Raw genomic sequence first — 14,672 nt, 5'->3', positions numbered from 1 at the left:
GAATAGCAAACTACTGTGAGCTCCCTGAATACCCAGTTATAAGGGCATCAGTAGTAAACTGTACAGCTATTGAAAATGAAGAGCTCAGATAGAGCCAGAAAAAGGGAATTTAAGATTTCCTGGTTGCCTCCTATGCATTTGGTACTTGACCTATTTTATCTCTTTTAATCCTTGAAATAACACTGTGAGGTAGACTTTTTAACTTCATTTGAAAAGTGAGGCGTTGAGGCTCAGCTGGAGTGATTACTGGGTGTCCGAGGTCACAGGACTTGTCAGTGGCTGAGCTGCAATGCAAACCCAGGCTTGCTCGGGGTGATGGGCCACTTGAATCATGGGGGAGCTTGTGCTGTCTCGTTAAGTGAACAAAGCAAGATACAGAATCCTGCCTGAACTGTGACCTCAACTACTGTTACAATTTTAACACAAAGGTATGCTTTTCTCCCTATGCAGCTGTCTGAACCTTTATAAGTGATGGGGAACACTGTGCTGCATTTCTGTTCTTTGCAAGATTTGCTCAGACAATGTCTGTTGGGCAAACAGTACTGATAGTTCTAATAGTTTTAATACTGTTATGAATCTTCAGTAACTGACAAGCACTCCTGCAGAGTACGTTTTTAAAAATGTATTTGATTAACAGAGGCTGTTAATTAGGCAACTAGAGTAGGAGTAGACTTGAAGATGGAGGGGGCCACCTCCCTTATCTCTGTGAAAACCCTGAACATTTGTGGGACCAGTCTGAGCATCACAGATGAATTAGATGATCCTAGGAGCATTTGTAAATTGGTATTTTATTTCACAGTGTTTAAAGATCTGTTTTTCCTCCCTCCATCTGTTGAAAAGAGGTATTTCCGTATGCCGAAGTTGATGGGGGAGAAAAATATGTTGTTTAAAGCCTGGCTTTCACAGCCACACAAGGCCATAGTGAGTCTGAGTGTAGAATGAGTGCTAGAGATCATCTGTCTTTGCTATCAAGTATACCTCAATGAGAAGGCTGGGTGGGTGGCGTTAAAGTTTTAATTATGATATGACTAAGTTATGAAAACAATGAGAGTGTAACAAAAGTGTACTTTAACATTCTGAATTCACACTCTGCCTGTTAAGGAAACAAAAGCATATTGTATTTTCAGCTCCTTGTGAGTCTGAAAGCCATAAGCAAGAACCAGGTTTCAGCTTCTTCGTGGCTCCAACAGCTTTCACTCCTTTTTTCTGAATCGATAAGGTCATCCTTATTTGTAGCCTCTACAGAAATGAATGGAAGGGCCCTCTGTTATGCCCTTTATTCCCAGTCCTTTGATGTCTGTCTGGGAAAATATGAACATCACTATTAGCCACTGTATTGAAAGGAAGTAAAAGCCTGCAAACCCAGAAACTCATGGTCTGTTTTTCTTAGGACATGTCTTCTCTGGAGGTAGAATTGGTGCCACGTTTGAGCAATGCTCGTATCCCCAGGGCGTGCTGTGGTCAGAACCGAAGTGTCTTACTGGGCAGCCTCACCCCCCTACCAGTGTTCACTGGGCCACTCATTGTGTTCCTCCAGGCTCCCAGATCCAGCACCTGACACAGGTGGGAATTGCCAGCAGAATTGGAGCTCAGCCAGTGGAAATCCAACCAGGCAGAGGCAGCCAGTATGGGGGACCAGGCTGGCCTTCGTACGGGGAGGATGAAGCTGGCCGGAGAGAGGCTGTGAGTACCTTGTGTTGGGATCGTCATTGAGAATTCAGACATGATCACTTAGTGTAGCTGCTGCTGCTTCTGCTCGGGGGATCTCTTTTTAAAACCTACATAAAGTTTTTTAACTCCCCTCGCTTTTTTCCCCTTGAGTGTGTTTTTTTCTTGTAGTTTGTAGATGGGAAATTCCCTCTGACCAGAGTGGGAGAGTATTGGCATTGAAATTTGGGAAAGTATATAATTTTTCTTGAGGTAGCTTTCAGGCTTGAAGTAGTGAGTTTTAAAAAATAACTTAAGAGGGCGGAGTCAACATGGTGGTGTGGGAAGACACCAAGTTAGCGTCTCCTCACAACTAGGGCACCTGCTGGCTGCTGGTGGGGACCCTGACGTCCAAGGAGATGGGAGGAACCCCCAAGTGAACTGGTAGGATGTTGGGGGACAGGGGGAAGGAGAAGTGGAGGCCAGGCAGGATTGGTGTCCCTGAGGCTGGGGAGATCAGGAGGGGCAGGCGGGAGGGGCCCTCCAGGAGGTGCGGGAGAGAAGTGGAGGGCGATTGCCCCACCCACTCGGGCATGGGGAGCCTGCTGGACTACCATATGAGGTCCCCTGCCCTCTGAGAACAGGGTTGGGGGGCACGCCTGGGCCCCTTCTGTTCCTTGAGCCTAAGCCCTGCCCCCCACAGCCCCCAGGGCCTTTTCCAGCCCTGTGGGTCCTCAACATAGGCCCTGCCCACTTGCCCAAACCTAGCCCTTGCTTAGGCCCCACCCTCCACAGCCAAGGCCTTTTCCCTGTATTTTCTCTTTTTTTCTTTCTTTCTTTCTTTTTTTTTCTCTCTTCTCCCTCCTCCTCTTTTTTTACTGTTGTGGTTCCATTGTACCTTCCGGTTGTTGATTCATCTATATTTTTATTTTTATATTCTTTCTAACATATGTTAGTTTCCTAGTCTAATTTTATTTTTTACTTTGTTATTGTTCTCTCTCTCTTTTTTTTTTTTTGCCACCCCACGTGGCTTGCGGGATCTTGGTTCATGAGCCGGGGACCGGGCCGAAGCTCCTGCGGTGGGAGCTCCATGTCAGAACCACTGGATAACAAATAACCTCAGACCCCAGGGAATAGTCATTGGAGTGAGGTCTCACGGAGTCCCTCATCTCAGCACCAAGACCCAGCTCTACCCGATAGCCTACAAACTCCAGCGTTGGAAGCCTCAGGCCAAACAACCAGTAAGACAGGATCACAATCCCACTCATTAAAAAAAAAAAAAATGAGACAGCCAAAAAATATGTCACAGATGAAGGAGCAAGGTAAAAACCTACGAGACCAAATAAATGAAGAGGAAATAGGCAATCTACCTGAAAAAGAATTCACAGTAATGATAGTAAAGATCATCCAGAATCTCAGAAACAGAATGGAGGCACGGATTGAGAAAATAGAAGAAATGTTTAACAAAGATCTAGAAGAACTAAAGAACAAACAGATGAACAACACAATAACTGAAACGAAAACTACATTAGAAGGAATCAATAACAATAACTGAGGCAGAAGAACGGATAAGTGAGCTGGAAGACAAAATGGTGGAAATAACTGCTGAGGAACAGAATAAGGAAAAAAGAATGGAAAGAAGACATTCTCAGAGACCTCTGGGACAACACTAAACGCACCAACATTCGAATTATAGGGGTCCCAGAAGAAGAAGAGAAAAAGAAAGGGTCTAAAAAATATTTGAAGAGATTATAGTCAAAACTTCCCTAACATGGGGAAGGAAATAGTCACCTAAGTCCAGGAAGCACAGAGTCCCATACAGGATAAACCCTAGGAAAAACGCACCAAGACACATATTAATCAAAGTAACAAAAATTAAATTCAAAGAAAAAATATTAAAAGCAGCAAGGGAAAACAAAAAATAACATACAAAGGAACCCCCATAAGGTTATCAGCTGATTTTTCAGCAGAAACTATGCAGGCCTGAAGGCAGCGGCAGGGTATACTTAAAGTGATGAAAGAGAAAAACCTACAATCAAGATTACTCTACCCAGCAAGGATCTCATTCAGATTCGATGGAGAAATCAAAAGCTTTTCAGACAAGCAAAAGCTAAGAGACTTCAGCACCACCAAACCAGCTTTACAACAGATGCTAAAGAAACTTCTCTAGGCGGGAAACACAAGATGAGAAAAGGACCTACAAAACCAAACCCAAAACAATTAAGAAAATGGTAATAAGAATATACATAATAATAACTTGAAAGTAAATGGATTAAATGCCCCAACCAAAAGACACAGATACAAAAACAATACCCATATAAAATGGGTCTGAATGGATACAAAAACAAGACCTATATATATGCTGTCTACAAGAGATCCACTTCAGACCTAGGGACACATACAGACTGAAGGTGAAGGGATGGAAAAAGATACTCCATGCAAATGGAAATCAAAAGAAAGCTAGAGTAGCAATACTCGTATCTGATAAAATAGAGTTTAAAATAAAGACTATTACAAGACAGAGAAGGATACTACATAATGATCAAAGAATCAATCCAAGAAGAAGATATGACAATTATAAATGTTTATGCACCCAATATAGGAGCACCTCAATACATAAGGCAAATGCTAACAACCATGAAAGGAGAAACCAACAGTAGCACAATAATAGTAGGGGACTTTAACATTCCACTTAACACCAATGGACAGATCATCCAAACAGAAAATAAGGAAACACAAGCTTTAAATGACACAATAGACCAGATAGATTTAATTGATATTTATAGAACATTCCACCCCAAAGTGGCAGAATACACTTTCTTCTCAAGTGCACATGGAACATTCTCAGGATAGATCACATCTTGGGTCACAAATTAAGCCTCAGAAAATTTAAGAAAATTGAAATCATATCAAGCATCTTTTCTGACCACAATGCTATGAGATTGGAAATCAGTTACAGGGAAAAATCTGTAAAAAACACAAATACATGGAGGCTAAACAGTGCTCTACTAAGTTACCAAGAGATACTGAAGAAATCAAAGAAGAAATAAAAAAATACATAGAAACAAATGATAACGAAAACACAATGACCCAAAACCTATGGGATGTAGCAGAAGCAGTTCTAAGAGGGAAGTTTATAGCAATTCAGTCTCACCTCAAGGAAAATAAAAATCTCAAACAATCCACCCCTACACTTAAAACAACTAGAGGAAGAACAAAGAAAACCCAAAGTCAGTAGAAGAAAGAAATCATAAAAATCAGAGCAGAAATAAATGAAATAGAAAGAAAGAAAATAGCTGCTGAGATCAATAAAACTAAAAGCTGGTTCTTTGAGAAGATACTTATCAAGAAAAAAAGTGAGAGGATGCAAATCAATAAACTTAAAAATGAAAAAGGAGAAATCACAACTGACACTGTAGAAATACAAAGGATTATAAGAGACTACTACAAACAACTATATGCCAGTAAAATGGACAACCATGAAGAAATGGACAAATTCTTGGAAAGATACAATTTTCCAAGACTGAACCAGGAAGGATTATAAAATATAAACAAACCTATCACAAATAATGAAATTGAAACCGTAATTAAAAATCTTCCAACAAACAAAAGTCCAGGACCAGATGGCTTCACAGGCAAATTCTACCAAACATTTAGAGAAGAGCTAACACTGATCCTTCTCAAACTCTTCCAAAAAATTGCAGAGGGAGAAACACTCCCAAATTCATTCTATGAAGCCACAATCACCCTGATACCAAAACCAGCAAAAGATATCACACAAAAAAATTATAGACCAATATCACTGATGAAGATAGATGCAAAAATCCTGAACAAAATACTAGCAAACAGAATGCAACAACACATTAAAAGGTTCATGCACCATGATCAAGTAGGATTTATCCCAGGGATGCAAGGATTCTTCAGTATATACGTAAATCAATCAATGTGATACACCACATTAACAAATTAAGGAATTAAAACCACATGATCCTCTCAATAGATGCAGAAAAAGCTTTTGACAAAATTCAGTTCAAAATTCATTTATGATAAAAAACTCTCCAGAAAATGGGCATAGAGGGAACCTACCTCAACGTAATAAAGGCCATATATGACAAACCCACAACAAGCATCATACTCAGTGGTGAAAAACTGAAAGCATTTCCACTAAGATCAGGAACAAGACAAGGATGACCACTCTTGCCACTCTTATTCAACATAGTTTTGGAAGTCCTAGCCACGGCCATCAGAGAAGAAAAAGAAATAAAAGGAATACAAATTGGAAAAGAAGAAGTAAAACTGTCACTGTTTGCCGATGACATGATACTATACATAGAGAATCCTAAAGATGCCAGCAGAAGACTACTAGAACTAATCAGTGAATTCGATAAGGTTGCAGGATACAAAATTAATGCATATAAATCTCTGGCATTCCTGTACATCAACAATGAAAAATCAGAAAGAGATATTAAGGAAACAATCCCATTTATCATCGCAACAACAACAACAAAATACTTAGGAATAAACCTCCCTAAGGAGGCAAAAGACTTGTACTCATAAAACTATAAAACACTGATGAAAGAAATCAAAGATGACATAAACAGATGGAGAAATATACCATGTGCTTGCATTGGAAGAATCAATATTGTGAAAATGACTATACTACCCAAACCAATCTACAGATTCAGTTTAATCCCTATCAAACTACCAATGGCATTCTTCACAGAATTAGAAGAAAAAACTTTGCAATTCGTATGGAAACATAAAAGACCCCGAATAGCCAAAGCAATCTTGAGAAAGAAAAATGGAGTTGGAGAAATCAGGCTCCTTGACTTCAAACAATACCACAAAGCTACAGTAATCAAGAGAGTGTGGTACTCGCACAAAAACAGAAATATAGATCAACAGTACAGGATAGAATGCCCAGAGTTAAACCCACGCACATATGGGCACCTAATTTATGACAAGGGAGGCAAGAACATAAGAGTGGAGAAAGTACAGCCTCTTCAATAAGTGGTGTTGGGAAAACTAGACAGCTACATGTAAAAGAATGAAATTAGAACATCATCTGACACCATACACAAAAATAATCTCCAAATGGATTAAAGACCTAAATGTAAGACCAGACACTATAAAACTCTTAGAGGAAAACACAGGAAAAACACTCTTTGACATAAACCACAGCAAGATCTTTTTTGACCCACCTCTTAGAGAAATGGAAATAAAAATAGAAATAAACAAATGGGACTTAATTAAATGTAAAAGCTTTTGCACAGCAAAGGAAACCATAAACAAGACAAAAAGACAACCCTCAGAATGGGAGAAAATATTTGCAAATGAAACAATAGACCAAGGATTAATCTCCAAAATATACAAACAGTTCATGGAGCTCAATATCAAAATACAAACAATCCAATTTAAAAAATGGGTGGAAGACCTAAATAGACATTTCACCAAGGAAGACATACAGATGGCCAACAGGCATGTGAAAAGATGCTCAACATCACTAATCATTAGAGAAATGCAAATCAAAACTACAATAAAGTATCACCTCACACCAGTCAGAATGGCCATCATCAAAAAATCTACAAACAATAAATGCTGGCAAGGGTGTGGTGAAAAGGGAACCCTCCTGCACTGTTGGGAATGTAAATTGATACAACCACTATGGAGAACAGTATGGAGGTTCCTTAAAAAACTAAAAATAAAGCTACCATATGACCCAGCAACCCCACTACTGGGCATATACCCCGAGAAAACCATAATTCAAAAAGAGCCATGTACCACAGTGTTCATTGCAGCTCTATTTACAGTAGCCAGGACATGGAAGCAACCTAAGTGTACATCGACAGATGAATGGATAAAGAAGATGTGGCACATATATACAATGGAATATTACTCAGCCATAAAAAGAAACGAAACTGGATTATTTGTAGTGAGGTGGATGGACCTAGAGTCTGTCATACAGAGTGAAGTATGTCAAAAAGAGAAAAACAAATACTGTATGCTAACACATATATATAGAATCAAAAAAAATGATGCTGATGAACCTAGTTGCAGGACAGGAATAAAGATGTAGTCATAGAGAATGGACTTGAGGGCACAGGGTGGGAGGGCAAAGCTGGGGCAAAGTGAGAGTGGCATTGACATATATACACTACCAAATGTAAAATAGTTAGCTAGTGGGAAGCAGCCGCATAGCACAGGGAGATCAGCTCGGTGCTTTGCGATGACCTAGAGGGATGAGATAGGGAGGATGGAAGGGAGGCTCAAGAGGGAGGGGATATGGGGACATATGTATGTGTATGGCTGATTCACTTTGTGGTACAACAGAAACTAACAGTATTGTGAAGCAATTATACTCCAATAAAGATCCATTAAAAAAACTTAAAAATAATAAAAGCAATATTCATTATGGAAAATCTGCAAGAGGCCTAAGAATCAGTTACTTTTCCTACCATTTTTTTCAATTATGGTAAAATACACAACATAAAATTTACCGTTTGAACCATTTTTAAGTGTACACCTCAGTGGTTTTAAATACGTTCGTAATATTATGCAACAATCCCACCATCCATCTCCACAGCTCATTTCATCTGAAAAACTGAAATTCTATACCCATGAAACCCAAACTCCCCATTCGCCGCTCCCCCCAACTCCAGGCAACCACCATCCTACTTTCTGCCTCTGTAATTTTGACCTTTAAGGAGTGTGTTTGAACCTCTAAAATCTGGACTTGATCTTTGGTGTGATCACTATATAAATATTCTTGATCTCACATACCTCCTTGCTCTCCATTTGAGCTTTATTGTTGATTTGTTAATGTCATTTCCATTATAACCACCGTGAGTAGGTGCCTTTGCCGTAAGCAAACTGTTTGGGACATCGCAATACATAAGTCATCTTTCGGAGGCTTCTTATCACTGTGGTCACGCCTTGAAAGGAATGGAATCAATACGGGCACCGGTAATTTCTACAAATGCTTTCAATTTTCTCAAGAATTTTATACTGAAGGGGATTAAATTAATGAATTTGAAAACACAAACCAAAATAATATTTTTTGTTTTATCCTCATCACTCTGCCTCCACTTGCGTTGCACTTACATGCTTTTCCAGCAGATACGCTAAATTCCCTTTGTGACTGGTTGCTTTTGCTCAGTGGAAAGAAATTAACTTTAGGATATAATGTTCCCCTGAAAGACACATGGCTATCCTTATAGTCTCAGGTCTCTGCTTTCCATTTGCTGACAGTTTGCTTTTTCTGTGCCCAGCTTAGTTTCCTGAGGTGTTCTGGGTTTTCCCGTCAAATCCGACATGCACTTTTAGAGGGCCTCTCGGTCATGATGTGGAGAAGTGAAATGTAGAAGTTTTTCTAGGGCTTGACTGTCATGTTTACCAGGCTATCAGGTTGCTCTTCGCACAAGTGAAACCACAGACGTAGTGTGTGTGTGTGTATGTAAAGAGATTTTTCATTGAAAAAATATAGAAAAAAATCACTGAAAAGTATAATTCTTTCAAAGGAATGCTTGATCTGTATTTTGCCAACGTCAGCAAAACTATTGTATGCTTTAGCGCAGATAGCTTTTTAAAGAAAAGGCTCTACAGAGCACTGATACACAGACACACGGACAGACAGGACGGAAGATGACTTTGTGATCTCGTCGCTGTCCCGTGGGCCCAGTCTGTGTTCTCATCACACCTTCCTTGGGCTCTGGACTCTGAGCAAAGGCAGTTGCTGTTCCCGTCGGTCCGTCTGCCAATATGTGCTTATCCCTTTGAGCAGACATCTTCATCCGACCTTCCCATCCGTGGGCTGCTCTGGCCTCCCTCTCTGTCCAGCTCTTTAGGGCCCTTCCTGGTTCCCCAGCAGCCCACTCACTTCCACACACGGCAGCGCAGGGATTAGCCAGTGGGGCCGACTGCACATTCATTCTTTCTGTCTGTCTTTAAGCAAGTGCTTATAGGCCCTTGTTTTCTGTTTTTTAAAAAAATATTTATTTAGGCTGGGCTGGGTCTTAGTTGTGGCATGTGGACTCTTAGTTGTGGCATGTGGACTCTTAGTTGTGGCATGTGGACTTCTTAGTTGTGGCATGTGAACTCTTATTTGCGACATGCATGCAGGATCTTGTTCCCCAGCCAGGGATCGAACCAGGGCCCCCTGCATTGGGAGCACGGAGTCTTACCCACTGGACCACCAGGGAAGTCCCTAGGCCCTTGTTTCATGGGCTTCTTTATTGTACTGCTCTCCCTCGAGCAATTTGTCTGCAGTTACTTCTCTCCGTCCCTGTCCTGGGAGGCTGAGTTGTTGGGTGGGAGATGGGCAGAGCATGTCCAATGCCAGTTTGCATCTGATCTTCCCTTCTGGTTTCACGTGGGAAGTACAGTAACGTTTGCCATGTTTTTCAGACACATGTGCTCGGACATCAGGAGTATTCGTCACCGCTGTTCCAGGTGCCAAGGACTTCAGGTCGGGAGCCCTCGGCTCCTCCTGGGAACCTCGCGCACAGGGGGCTGCCGGGCGCCGGGCTGGCCTACCCTGCCAGCTCCACGGAAGACCTCCAGCCCAGCCACTCCTCAGCCTCTCTCATCAAAGCTATCCGCGAGGAGCTGCTCCGGCTCTCCCAGAAGCAGACCACCGTGCAGAACTTCCACAGCTGATCGGCCCCACCTTGCAGATTTGCCAAGTATCCGCTTCCCGTGGAAGCAAGACTAAAAGGAAATCAACTGAGCAGGTGTCTGGAAGAGGACAAGCATCTCCTGGGCTGAGGGCCCAAGTAAGGGAACGAGTTGCAATTGTAAAAGATGCCATAAGTCACGTGACAGCTCATGATGCTTTTAATACGTTGGCAATTTTGTGACCACCTGGGTTCAGTTGAAATGTAAGTACTTTTGGCTAAAAGCCAGCAGCACTTCACGAAAGACGAACCACGATTCTAAGCTAATGAAGTGACTAAGTTAGTCTCTTTTTTAAAGGTGAAAGATGAAAATGTGTAGATGGTGTAGGGATTAAAGGAATCTAGTATTTCCGTGGGAAGATGTGATTCAGACTGGTTTGTACAATGAACCTGCTGCTTTGTTTTCTGAGGAAAGAGAGTTGAAGACATTCACAACTTTATTTCCCTCTTTTCCTCCATAGGAACTTATTTTAATAGTAATATTAACAACATGAATAGTAAGACTGTTTGGGAATTTAAAGAGCTACTAGTGAGAAACCAAATGATAGATTGTAGAGCCTGATGATTCCAAACGAAGCCATCGACTGCATTTTCCTTCTACTTCTGGTGCTACAACTCCAAGAGCCCTTCACGTCGTCTGTGAAATGCAACTTTGGCTTTCTCAGTGGAAGGATATGTGGAAGGTTTCATTTTGTTCTAGAAAGGGGGAAAAAAAAAGCCTCCCAAAATGGAAAAAGCTTAATATTTATTTGGTTTTTCAAAATACATATCAAAGTTTAGATTTACATTCTTAATTGTATTTGTGGTTTGTGAATCGGACACATGCAACTGCTCATTGCATCTCATTTGAGTACATGTCTTCATCCAGGCCAGGCCTAAAGAAAGAGGCTTTCAGGAGGTCCTAATGGATCCTTGCACTTTGCTGATGAGTTGCTCCCAAATTATGTTTGAATGAGAAATCTTACATAAGCGAAAATGATCTGTCAGAATTCCTAGGACCACTGAATGGTTGGTTATCTATGGATGCCTTCATGGTAATCACATTCCCTGTGTTCGAGACCTGGAAATGAAACTGAGTTCCGTTCAGCCTCTTCGTAATGAGTCAAGAAAGGAAAGAAGAGCTTTGAGACCACGAGGGAGAAAAAAATGTTCCTTCTAATTTCTGATTCTGTTGTCCCTGACTCCGTCTAGTGACTGTTAAAACCGTCTTTGGGCCCAACAGAGGGGTCCTCCCACTTGAGATTGACCCCTGAAGGAAACATGTCTCCCCTTCCCAAAGTGGAGTAAGGAATAGAGTAACAAGGGCTGTTCTGTTTTCTGGGACCTGAGTGAAATGAAGAAGAAAAACAGACTTAGAATTTCCATGAATCCTTTTTTAGTAGATCAACTAATATCTTTAACTAAATAACAGATACACAGGCAGAACACGGGGTTGTGACTGGTCAAAATCTGTGTATCTGTGTCAAATTTTAAGAACCCTGAAGCAGCTAAAACGGGTTCCTAAAGTGTAATCATTGGGTTTTCAGAGTCATGTTTCAGCCCTTCCTTAATTAAGCCTGTTGTATAGACCCAGAGTCTCACGATCCAGGGGAAGTTGGTTCTGGGAAGTTAAAATGTAGCCATTGTTCATCTTTGCACCTCTGAAAAAGGGGGAGTGCAGGAGGACAAGTCTCTTGAGGATGCTAAATAAAGGAATGGGAACTCCTTTTTAGGCGACCCTCACAGGCTCCAAAGAACGGGGGAGAGAAGACCCTGATCTGGGCTTGATTCTTACCTCTTGGTCTTGGTTAAATACCAGACTTGCCCAGAGTGGAGATTCTCCTTGCATGTCATTGAAAAATACCAGGTTTCTTGAATGTGTAATTAAGAATTTCAGAGATCCAAGCAGCATTTTATCATGGACACCTTACGGTGAATTCAGATTGAGTGCCAGCTGATGGGGTAAATGCTGGCCCCTCTCCTCCCATTCTGCTCTTTGTCCTCAGTGTTCACACGCAGATTGTACGAACATGATTACCTCCTTAGTACATGGCAGGAACGGACCTCTGTTTTAAATGGGGCTGCAGTAGCAGTTTTGATGCCTTTCAAACTAGCATAAGGAGATTCTACCTGTATTTTTCTTCTTAGAACCGATACACTTTTAAACCGACGTCAAGACCAAAGATGACGTGGAATAAACAACCGCTGATGTGTGGTGGGTGTGAGCAGGCCGGTGGGATCCCCAGCACTCTTGTGTTGGCCATAAAGCATACTCAGTTTGCACTCAGTTTGACCATCACGAGACTCAGAACAGACTAGCTGTCATGGGGAGCACCACTCAGTGAACGGGATCTACGTAACGAGAGGTCCTCGTGGCAGTCACGCGTGGCTCTGGAGTTCCATTTATTGAAACACCACCAAATGAAAAGTTAAATTTTACGTCTGTTCTTTTTTCCTCTTTGAAAAGTTCTAGTGGTAATAACAAGAGCTATAAATGTGAGTCAGAGTTTTAGAGACGATTGTTTGGAGAAATGATCATTTTCAGAATCTACACAATCACTAACTAGCTGTGTCAGGTCCCTTCTCTAAGCCTCATTTTCCCCATCAGCCAAACGAGAACAGGCCTCCCCTGCCCACCTCCCAGGAAAATTCTCATTGAGAGAATCAGATGTGGTCACACGTGCACACGTCCCTTGAGGAGGGAGCACAAAGCACCGTGAGAATGTAGACTATCTGTGTGATTGCGGTGGGAGGGGTGATCTGATCTGCTGTGGCCTCCCAGTGAGTGAGTTCCCGTGGAGGGAACCAGAGGAAAACTAGAGGCCCCGTGTGACTCCGCTTCCTCTCTCCTGCTTTGCTTTAAATTCACTTCCTTCACCGTTAACTCTCAATTATCATGCATCTTCCTGCTCCTGGCACCAAATAAGTCAATAGGAGCCCTGCCTTCTGAGATCTTAGAATCTGAATCAGACAATACCCATGGCTATAGAAGATGGAAGAAAAGGAAAAATAACGTGGTTTAAACATCAGTAAGATTCACCGAAAGGACACAAGTGCATTATGCACTCAGAAGGAGGAATGGAAGTTGCACATGGGGAAACAGTGGGACCTTGGGGAGAACTCAATGTCAGAAGCTACTTTAAGGAAGACAGGAGCTTCCCAGGCGCATGGTGAGATGGTGTGGGAAGAGCCAGATGGAGAAAGTGGGTGAAGCTGCCGTTGAAAATAACCTTGATCCTGATCTGCTCCGATATGGGGACGAAATCCCTAACTGCACGGTCGAGGGGGTTTTATAAGAGGAGGAAGTGATGCTATGAGGATACATTTGCAGGAACACAGCGAGAAGATGACCGGGCTTGGGAAGAAGGTCGGTGGAGGAAGAGGCCCGTTCTGAAGGGGAGGGGAGAGTCCCAGGAACTGCTGGATGACCAGTGTCAAGTGTGAAAATAGTGAGACTTCCACCGAGGTCTACTGCTTAGAGCAGATCTCAAGGGTCAGCCATTCGGCCACACTTAATCCTTTGTGGAGCATAGGTGGGTTATAAATAAATATATTTGACTTCTTTACAGCTGCCTACACATTTTCCTCCAGATTATACTTAATTTCAGAGCGTGTTTTCTTTTTGGTGGTACGTGGCTTTTGAGCAGCAGACTTAAGCTGTTTTTTGCCAACCAGATTTTTCAGGGCGTGAGGCCTGTGACGCAGGGCACAGGTGAAGGGACACCTGGAGGCTTCGGGCTGAAACAGGTAATTCTGTGCTTCATGGGCCTCCTGTTGAACTGTGTACAGGGTCAGCGTTTACTGCGTTTGCACAACTTAGTGCTCCAGTGACCAAACCAGTCGCTTGGACACTGGTTTGCATTTGCAGCACTTCAGGAGTTAATCATTAAATACACTTCTCTATCCCTTTCATACGAGATTCCTAGACATGAATGAATCTGTTGGTTGGAAGGAGAGCTGGTTAAGGTTCTGGGTGGGTGGGCAGGGGGCTCCAGTGTTAAGTACCACGCCCGCTTTCACTGTAGATGTTTTAGCCATTTCATTTCTACCTCCAGAGCAAGTCCCCAAAGCCAGTCTCCAGAGCCCACCTTTGTTCCAGGCAGGAGCGTGAAGAAGTCTACTTCTGCACCTGCACGTAGACCATTTGAACACAAACCACGTTTTCTGGGTTTTTTTTTTCAAAGCACGTTTTTATGGGATGGTAACTTGAACTTCATTTTTACGTTTAATCCAGCACCGTCATGGATATTCTCGTAACAGGTGAGAGGCGTTTCTCTGAGCAACTGCTGTAACACACTTATAAACTGTATTAGGCTTACGCTTGTTACCTAGCGTACAAGGAGTGTGTGCATTTCAGGTTTCTTTTGATATCCT

The 14,672-nt window shown here is 42.1% G+C and overlaps 1 protein-coding gene across 1 annotated transcript in view; it reads left to right on the top strand.

Annotated features, from left to right (window-relative positions):
* KIAA1549 overlaps window positions 1-11,870 on the top strand; it is a 148,594-nt gene extending 136,724 nt beyond the window's left edge. Inside the window, exons 20-21 of the mRNA XM_079931328.1 lie at window positions 1,538-1,683; window positions 10,051-11,870. Of these exons, the coding sequence (XP_079787454.1) occupies window positions 1,538-1,683; window positions 10,051-10,302 (398 nt within the window). The 3' untranslated portion in view covers window positions 10,303-11,870. The remainder of the gene's footprint in view (window positions 1-1,537; window positions 1,684-10,050) is intronic.
* The last annotated feature ends 2,802 nt before the right edge of the window (window positions 11,871-14,672 follow it).

The sequence above is a fragment of the Stenella coeruleoalba genome (genome assembly GCF_951394435.1).
Source record: "Stenella coeruleoalba genome assembly, chromosome: 9".
Lineage (NCBI taxonomy): Eukaryota > Metazoa > Chordata > Mammalia > Artiodactyla > Delphinidae > Stenella > Stenella coeruleoalba.
The sequence above is the reverse complement of the archived record's forward strand: the minus strand, read 5'-3'. Positions and strand labels throughout refer to the sequence as shown.